The sequence below is a fragment of the Montipora capricornis genome, chromosome 12 (genome assembly GCF_036669925.1).
Source record: "Montipora capricornis isolate CH-2021 chromosome 12, ASM3666992v2, whole genome shotgun sequence".
NCBI lineage: Eukaryota > Metazoa > Cnidaria > Anthozoa > Scleractinia > Acroporidae > Montipora > Montipora capricornis.
This window is the reverse complement of record NC_090894.1, coordinates 7,317,666-7,327,665: the sequence shown is the minus strand read 5'-3', so window position 1 is coordinate 7,327,665 and position 10,000 is coordinate 7,317,666. Positions and strand designations below refer to the sequence as shown.

The window sequence follows — 10,000 nt, the reverse complement described above, 5'->3', positions numbered from 1 at the left end:
AAGCAGAGATGCCGTCGAAATGACAACTCCTAACAGACAAACTCCTTAAATATTAACTTCTTAGCATAATTACATAACCTGCACACCAACAAATCTAAATACATGTACCAGCACAAAACTGTCTTACAATAACAACGTGAAAAATTATATTTATGTTGTGCTAGAGTAAGGGTGGGAAAAGAGATGAGCGAAAGTTCATCATTCAGTAGCCCGGTAGTTCAGTGGCTTAAAAATGCAAGTGACAGCTAGAACAAGGAAGGTACTTGTTTATCTAGTCAGTAGGGACCTTTAGATTCTAGGACGAGGATGAGAATGAGTATAAGATTTGACTGCCCTTTTTTAGCGAAAGTACTTGATAGAAAATTTATCATCCGGACGATTAATCTTACTGTTTGTTAGCATTAAAGGGTGCTCAGTTATTCTTATTGCTTGTAACTGGGTCTTTTTGCTAATTGAAAATTGCCAAAACTGCTACCGTGTTGTTGACTTGTTTTGACATGATGACATTTTTGCAAAATCTTGTTCTAAAATGACGACGCTATCAAAAAGGCAGGGTAAAAAGAGCAGCATGTGTTGCTCATATAACGATGTAAGCATGTACAGGAAATTCTCTACTTTTCGGCCAAATTTGACAAGTGTCCCGAAGTCTTTTGACCAGGTTTGTAGGTCATTTATCCAGATTCTGAATGGACAATGTGTGCTGCTGTTGTGCAGGCTCTACAATGTCATGTACCTCAAATTATTAAAGTGCAACTGTAGATGTTTTAAAGATGATAAGCCTGTTGCTTGGCTATGTGCAAAAGGACAACTGAAACATCAGAGTTCTAGGCAGGATTTTCAAGAACCTACATGATCCGTGACACTGAAAAGTTTGAGGCTCAGCTGCCGCTACAAACCTGTGAGAAGTAAGACACTAGGAAAATGATGTTTTACTCTGTAAGTTAACCCAATATTGGTTTTGCTTATTAGCATTCTATTTTAATACATGTGGTCTGTTACATTTCTTATTTTAGCGAGGAGTGAACATTGCTCAATTCTGCAAAGAGTTCAACGATCGCACTAAACACATCATACCTGGTGTTCCCATACCAACGGTCATCCATTATAAGGTAGTGGAGCATAATTTGTTCAGGGCAATAAAATTATTGGAATAAAATGAATGTGTATTTGAAGTGTGGGTTAGAAGGATGAGAGAACTGCGTGATACTTGCACTTAGCTGGACAATTTAAGGAGTTGTCGCTTTTCTAGACACCGGAAAACTTTACCTGAATTTTTCAGGTGTCTATAAAAGCGACAATAGAAATGTTGCTATAACTGTCCAGCTAAGTGCGACAATTACTCAGTTCTCTCATTGGTCTATAACCAGCTTTTGAAATACACATTCATCAAGTCCTTCACAGCAACAAAGTCGCCCAACAAATTGACCTGCTCCCAACTGAGTGGCTTCATAGTTCATTTGGTAGAGAATTGCACCAGCATCGCAGAGGTCATGGGTTCCCATCCTGTTGAAGCCACCTGTGTTTTTTATAAAAGCAGCAATTATTGCTTAATTAAATTGTCCAGCTGACTATGAGGAACACTTCTTTCTCTCATTCAATATTATAATTATTGTCTGTTTGATTCAAAATATTTCATGTGGTAGGCAACAAATAACTAATTAGCATTTCCTCCCAATGAACTAAAATTATTGTTATTAATGTACAGTTTAAATCAGAGTTTAAGGTGCCTCAAGCCAGTTTCAATACTTTCAAGAGACCTTGTTATTTGAAGGATTGACAAGTTACAACACTTTATCACGTAACAGCAATATTATCGTACCATTTGAAACATCAGTTATTGCTGAACAAGATGCCGGAATGTTTGTGAGGTAACAAGTTACCATGGCAACAGCAAAGCCTTGCAAAAACACCCTATATTTTGGCTTTAGTTGCTTGGCGACCCCAATCTTTTATTGCACAAAAGTGATCAGCAGGCCAAGATGAAACTCTCTGCAAAGTTTTAAAAAATTCTTTGTAGTGGATTGAGAGCTACCTTAACTTTTCCATTATTTAAGGTAGCCCTGAATCCGCTCCACAGAATTTTTAAAACTTTGCAAAATGTTTTATTCTGACATGCTAATTACATTTCAGAAATAAAAAATGGAGGTCAGTGAGTTCATTTTTTAGATATGAGCAGCTAAAGCGAAAGCAGCTAACCTAACATTTTACATCAAAAAAATGATCGGATCTTTTTCAGCAATAATTGGCGTTTGATATGGTACCATAACATTGCTGTTAAGTGATGAACTGTGGAAGTGTCAATCCTTCGAACAAGAACTTTTCTGTCAAGTGCTGAAACTGGTTTGAGCCACCTTAAGCGACTTTTCTCTCAGGCGACTGTGGGTGTATGAATTTTTTAATTGTGGTTGTTATATACGTAGTAAATATAGTTTACGTCATAGAAAGTGCGGCGTACGGGGTTTTATGCACGAGTTGTTTGTGTCAAAAACCCGAACGAGCGAGGAACGAGCGAGTGAGGGTTTTTGACACAAACAACGAGTGAATAAAACCCCGTACAAAGCACTTTCTATGTCGTGAACTGTTTATTACACATAACATGAGAATTTTCATTAAAATAGTTTTCTGAACGCGAATTAGAAACAAAAACTCACTAACAATAGAACCAAAGGCAAATTTAATTTAATTCAATAACAAAGTACGATTTGCACGATTTGCACGAGATGCACGAGTGATTGGCATGGAAACGCCTTTACGCTTTCGTTGATTGGTTATACTTCCACATGTGAAAGAGCTGTACGCCATTCTGATTGGCTGTATAGGCCTTTTTCACATGTGAAAATAAAGCGTATAGATTTGTACAAATGAGCTTTATGGAATAAAATTCTCATGTTATGTGTAATAAATACAAGAAATGAATGATAAAATTTGACATTTTGGAGTCATTATAATGCCCTTGTCAAGGGAGCTTTTGGATAAAAATGAAAATTGTACCAAGTATTCAAAGCAATGTTAGCATCATAGAACTTTAGTTCAGAAGTGAAAATCACTGAATTAACAAACAGATTTCTGATATGTTTTGAAATGCAAGTAAGTAGAATGACACCAATTTGAATAAATGTCCCCCTTTCTTTCTTCCCATCTTAAATATCAATTGTGTTTGGGAATGCAGTTACCGTAATTAACATCACAGACGGTAAGTGTCCCCTAAATTCTCCTTCTCAATTAAGGATAAAGAGTTGCATTTACCCTAACTTGAACATACAGTTGTAGCACTACCCTGTCACTTGCTGAAACAGGTATCAAATGCTGATACTTAAGAGGACACTTGTGTTGGATGTCAAAATTGGGCATTCATCTTGTAATTACTAATACATGAATTTCTGTATATAAGTCGAGATCAGCAGAATGTGATTGCTCATTCATATTGGCTTGTGTATGTTTTAAGACCTGTTTTCGTGAGCCAAACAGCTATTCAAATGCTGCAATTTTATGTGTATGTCCATTAAAGAAGATCATACTTACGTATTTACTAGTATTAAAATGGTAATTAGTTAAGCACGGAAAACACTTTGAAATAGTAACAAAACCTTTGCAAACCTTGTTTCTTCTGCATATGACTAACAAAATAAAGCTGCTGTTATTGTGATGAAAATAAACCTGTAAGTACTAAAACGAGTGACACAAATCCCAATTCTTGCTTGACCAAATTTCCTTTCACAGTTGTGTGAAAAGAAGTTCAAATCCGTTACCCCTCTCTGGATCAAATATCTCTTCCAGAGGAGACTAAGATGGTCCAATTTATGACCCCTGGTTATGACAGGGAGTCAAACTTCAAGGGAGGGGTGGGAAGAGGCACGAGGGATGAGAGGAGGCACTGGAGTTTCAATACCCTTTTAAATAACCTGTCATTAGGGAAGCCTCTGTGATGAATATTCCTTCCTTGTTTTTGCTTATATTTTGTAACAGGGAGACCGGACATTTACATTTGAATTGAACTCCCCTCCAGTGTCTTATTTTCTCAAAGCTGCGGCAGGTATTGAGAAAGGGGCACAAAAGCCAGGTGAGCATTATTAATTTAACATTGGTTCCAACAAATTAGGCTACTATTGCTTTGATCCATGTCCAATAGATTCTACTCTAGCTTCGATCCGTATTGAAATTTATGTTCCCAAGAGACATTTATCTTGTGAGTTGTTTTAGACATAAATTGGCATTATTCCTTTCCCATGAGGTCCGATGTTGTGCTGAGTTCCTCCAGAAAGGCAGGATTTTGAAATCAAAATAGGGCGTTGGCTGTGCTGTAAGGGTAGTTTCAGAAAGGTTTTGTCTGGGTTCTCCGGTTTCCCCCTCTCCTCAAAAGCTAACATTTCTAAATTCCAATTCGATCAGATTCAGGACCTCCCTGAAAACCACTGTGGGTGAGTGGAGCTTCCTGGGTAAACATCGTGAATATTATTATGGTAGTTTAAAACTCCAGAATTCCAGGTCCTAATCACAAATACAGGGCGTGTGAACGTAGCCAGTATTATCTCGAAATTTACGAATTTACACTTGATAGGAATAAAATTGCATAAAATTAATAAAATAAATAGATATGCGAATAATCTCTGCTAAGTGCTAATTGTGTATTGTCTTATTCACTACTTGCACAAATCCCATAATACACCTCTTTTACCCCCCAAAAATGTGCATAGGCATTGTTTTCAACTTCTATTGGGACATTTTCATTTCCCAGGAGAAATTGCAAACAATGGTTATGCAAACGTTTTGGGGGGTAACAGAGGTGAAGTATGGGGTTGTGCAAGTAGTGAATTAGCGCCCCATAGGTGTCCAAGTGGCTAGCACATCACATTGAATGTTTTAGCGATATGAAGGGTGTGGCTCAGGATGGCTTTCTGCATTCTTCTGAGTACCTGTCGGTACCTATCTGAGCCCACTAATGCCTTGACGTCTTCCTGCAGACTTTTTGAGTAGCCACCAAGAGCGTCAATGACGATGTTGAACTGTCGAATCATGAACCCTGGGTGCTGTCTCTTGATGAGTATCATCATCATCATCATCATTATTATTATAAGGGTAGAAAATTAAGAAGAACACAATGATTTTCTTCCAAATGTTCTTTTTTGCAATATACACTTGCATGACTGGTAAATTGTCTTTTCGCAGGACGAGAAGTTGCTGGCACGGTTACCTTGAAACAGGTCTATGAAATAGCGAAGATAAAAAGGCAAGATGCAACTTGCAGGAATGTACCTTTAAGAAGCGTTTGTAGATCAGTGATAGGATCAGCAAGAAGTATGGGTATCAAAGTTGTGCCTGACAGAGACGGGGATATTTAACATACTGTATGTTGTGCAAACTCGAGTAAAAAAATGGCAAGAGCGCACATTGAGCATATAGATGCTCTGAGCTCCCGCTCCAACCACCGATTCGATTATCTTCGGTTTTCTCACCGAGGTTTGTCCAGGACTGAAAGCTTAAGCAAAAATTTGCCCGCAAAAAGATGACACAAAAATCGCAAGGATTTTGTCTGAAACGACTAAATGTTCAATGAAGGTAAATGAATGTAGCTGAAGGTAAATGAACGTCAATGAAGGTATATTAAGGTAAATAAACATGTTTGAAGGTAGTTTTGAGTAAATGAATGTAGCTGAGGGTAAATGAATGTGAATGAAGGTTGATAAAGGTATATTAAAGTGGTACTACGACCAAAAAAAAATTTTGTTTTTCCTTTGGATTTCAAAACTATGTTAACTAAACACTAACTCACCCAAGTTTTAAGTTCTGGTTTTAAAAAGACACCTGTATATTTTAGCTGGAATTTTCATATTTATTGGTCCGCCATTACTAACTTTAAAATCTTGAGAGAGCTGGGTCGAGGAGAAAATGACGTCAAACGCGCACTAGTTTAAGAATGCAATGCGTGTGTACGCGGCCTAATTAATATGCAGCACGGGAGTTTCGGGCTTTCAGACTTTTCAACCCGTGTTTTGCATATATAATAAATTGCGTTTACACGCTGAAATTTTAAGCTAGTGAGTAAATGACGTCATTTTCTCTAGATCCAACCCTCTGAGGTCCAATCGGCCAGTTTTGAACGTGAGTAATGGCGGACCATGAAATCCAAAACTTAAACTCAAAATAAACAGCCTTTCGATAAAACTCAAAGCTCAAAATTTTGCCAGTTAGTTGTTAAGCGAACACGCTTTCAAATTCTGAAGAAAAAAGGGAAATGATTTTTTGATCATAGTACCACTTTAAGGTAAATGAACATGAAGATAAATGACGGTAAATGAACGTGATTGAAGGTAGATGAAGGTATATGAGGGTTAATGAATTTGATAGGCTGGTAGGCGAAAAAGAAGGCTATTGCAATAGTCTATACGACTACTAACAAAAGCATGAATCAACTTTTCAATAGATTCTCTAGACAAGTACTTTCTAATTTTCCTAATATTATACAAGTAGTAGAATGCTAATGAACAAGTCTTGTTGATATGTGAGTTCATTGACAATGTGGAATCAAACCACACTCCCAAGTTCTTAACAGATGACGTAGGTGTTATTTCAAACTGACCAATAGTAATGGTGTTAAGTTGAACTTTGGCGAGCTGTTGTTTGGTGCCAATCACAGCAAACTCAGTCTTATCATCGTTAAAAGAAGTTTATCAGTAGTCATCCACAATCTGTCTTGACCAGTCTCATCATTTGGACTAAACGAGACATAGAGCTGTGTATCGTCCGCATAGCAATGTACCGTTGGTAGGTGATGTTTAACTACATCAAATAGTTTACTAGCATAAACAGCAAAGAGCAGCGGACCGAGACACGAACCCTGAGGTACTCCAAAGTTCAACTTAAGAAACGGTGCAGATAAGAACGATAGCAGCAACGGCAACGAACATGTTGGAATTCAATTGGTATGCAAAAAGGTGATAACTTTTCTATTGTCTGTACTTACTTCTGATTGGCTTAAACAGCAAAAGTTAGCAAAACTTCATAAAAGCAGTATTATATTCATCCTTACTTTCCAACCATCTTCCATCTTTCATCTGGTCTCAGTTTAAATGAATTCCACAGAAATCGTATGTGGGGAACATGTAAAATTGTAAACGTTTCTTGGCTTTTGTTTTCAACTCTTGTGATTGGTCAAAATCTTTTAACACAAAAAAAACACCCTTTCAAAGTGGGCTGTAAATGAATTTTATTGCGTTAACGGCTTTCCTGTTGGTTTATCCATTCTCTGTGTAAAAATGATAACATTCCTATGTGGGGAAAGCCCCGTTGTCGCATAACAAAGGAAATTGCTATCCACCTTACACGGATCATTACTTAAAGCTACTAGATTGTGTTGTATTGATTAGGTTATGTTGGCATCTTTCGTTAAGATACGAACGCAACCATTCAATTACTGTTCCAGATACTGCAAACTTAGAGCTGAGTCGATTCAACAAGATGTCATGGTCAACTGTATCGAAAGCAGAACTCAGGTCTAACAAAATTAGTAAAGTAAGATGTTGCTTATTCATATTCAATAGGATATCATTTTTGACTCTTAATAAAGATGTTTCAGTGCTGAAGTTTCGTCTGTATGATGACTGATAAGGCGGATACAGATTATTAGTGCACATATGCTTTTGAATCTGTTCAAAGACAGCCCGCTCAGTTAACTTTGACGGAAATGGTAAGGTGCAGACAGGACGAAAATTTTTGAATTGACAATCCAGGCCAGGCTTCTTCAAAAGTGGTAATACCAAGGCTTCCTTCCATGCTTTTGGGAATTCACCAGATTGTTATGTAAAGAGGTGTTAATTAGCGTAGTGAGAACAGGAAGCAGAACGTCACATTGATTAACCAGTCAAGATGGCATAGGATCCAATAAACGTGACCGTAGTGAAGACCGCTGCATTATCAACTTTACGTCATTCCCTGTAAGTTTGTCAAATTCACGTATATATTGAACCGTAGGAGCCACATGAGGTATCGACGTCTCATGTTCACAGCTAGAATGAATATTATCCAATCGATTCCTTTTATCCAAAACTTTCTGTACAAATAATTTTCCTATATTCTCAGCGAATTGTTTCTCATCAATATCAGGTGGTATAGCGTTGCAAGGTTTACAATTAAGTAAACTGTTACTAGCCTTAAACAATTTCCGTTGATCACAACTATTTTCCTCAATAAAATTAGTATAGAATTCCTTACGTGCTTTGTTCTTCAATGATACTACAGCGTTTCTTTTTACTTTAAAGATGGTGAGATCAACAGCATTTTTGGTCTTTCGCCATTTCTTCTCTGCACTTCTTCTTTCCCGTTTAGCTTCCCTTATTTCTTCATTAAACCACGAAACACGAGGTCTTACCACAACTGTCTTGGTCAACAACGGTGCCTGTAGCAGCGTTGTTGACCGTGATTTTATCCAAACTCTACGTGAACAGCACACTCCAGGCCTACTCCTGAGTATCTGGCTATAAATCGTTTCCTCTGCCCGCACTTCAGCCATTCGATGAGGGTCAGTCTCGTGCTTCCTAAGTTGCCTCGCTCGTGCCCAAAGAGAACTCTGGGTAATTCTGCCATTCCACGGCAAGGAAAGACTCCCGATTCTTATTTTATATAAATATTTTTCATAAGTGTCGGGCCACCCAGTCCTACCAGCAAAATACCGCATCGATTGAAATTTTTAGCTTTCAGAACTTGCCGAAATTGTATCGGTAGGTCCTGGAATTCGTCCACAAAAAGGCCAGAGAGACAACTTCACTCGTGCACCGCCATGTTTACAACAGAGCATTTTTAGGCGTCCCAGTCTGCATGCAACCATCTCTCACCTCTGTCTCGAGAAGACCAGACACGCACGGTTCTTATGTTACGTTTATGCATGTAGAATCGTGAACTGAAATGTCCATTGCTGGTTAGGTCTAGGGAAATCCACAGAACATTTACGCATGTGCTGGCGGAATGTTTGAACAAGAGAGAAAAACGCAGTATCTCCAGACATGGCGCTGGAGCGTCGTACCAAACGAGTCATCCCGGGATTTCGGCCCGTGCGATCGCTTTTGGACGCAGTTGGCCCTTCCCTGCTTTCTGCTACCGACCTCGCCTCCCGGTAAGGCATTGAGTGAGAGATATGTCGGCCCCTAAACCATACGAGATAAATCCCACGCCTACTCACAGCTTCAGACCGCCCTTGTCAATTTAGCGTAAGAATTCGATGGCTTATATATTCAAGGGAAAAGTCATTTTATCTGTCATATGGTAAACACTGGAGTCGCAGATTACAAAGTGTGCGCACGCACACGGGTAACATACATACATAAAACTTATTTCATCTCGAATTTCAGAATAAGTACAGGAGCTATAGCTAATGTTTTGGAGACATTACATTTGCAGCTGAAATACATAGCATGTACAGATACATATTGAAAAGTGATATTAGATTATTTTCTGTCAGGGGTAGTTGAAAAATTTATCCTACAGTGTAATTTTGATACTCGTAAACTGCCTATTTATCTTCCAGTTTTTAATAAGGAATGTCTTGATGCTTGGGCTTTGTTAAATGAAGTTTCCGTGTTATCGTATGAGGATGTTGTTAATCAAATCATTTGGAGCAACAAAAATATTACCATCGGGAAGGCTTCCATTTTTAATAAAAAGGTAACGAGAAAAGGAATTGTTACTATCGGTGATCTACTTTCTGATACAGGTGTTTTTCTGAAAAGTGTTAATGTTTTAAATGCTAAACTCTCTCCACTAGATTTTTTTTAAATTAATAGGTATTGTTAATGCGATTCCAAGTGAATGGAGATTGATTATTAAACAAAGTACACAACACCCTTGTTCACACCTAAGTGATAAAATAAACCTTAATATAGATGACTCGGAGACTGATTTATCAAAAGGTCTCATCAAGACTTCTTTATAACAGTTTCAAGAAAATGATGAAATGGGATATGAAATGCGGATATGAAATCAAGTGAAGTTATGATCTTCGCACTTATGA

At 37.9% G+C, this 10,000-nt stretch overlaps 1 protein-coding gene and 1 pseudogene across 1 annotated transcript in view; both read left to right on the top strand.

Annotated features, from left to right (window-relative positions):
* The window catches only part of LOC138027587 (large ribosomal subunit protein uL11m-like), a 6,738-nt gene extending 1,019 nt beyond the window's left edge, over window positions 1-5,719 (top strand). Inside the window, exons 2-4 of the mRNA XM_068875127.1 lie at window positions 1,014-1,109; window positions 3,967-4,060; window positions 5,167-5,719. Of these exons, the coding sequence (XP_068731228.1) occupies window positions 1,014-1,109; window positions 3,967-4,060; window positions 5,167-5,339 (363 nt within the window). The 3' untranslated portion in view covers window positions 5,340-5,719. The remainder of the gene's footprint in view (window positions 1-1,013; window positions 1,110-3,966; window positions 4,061-5,166) is intronic.
* A 3,179-nt stretch (window positions 5,720-8,898) lies between these two features.
* Window positions 8,899-10,000, top strand: part of LOC138025393 (putative uncharacterized protein DDB_G0274435) — a 2,076-nt pseudogene continuing 974 nt past the window's right edge.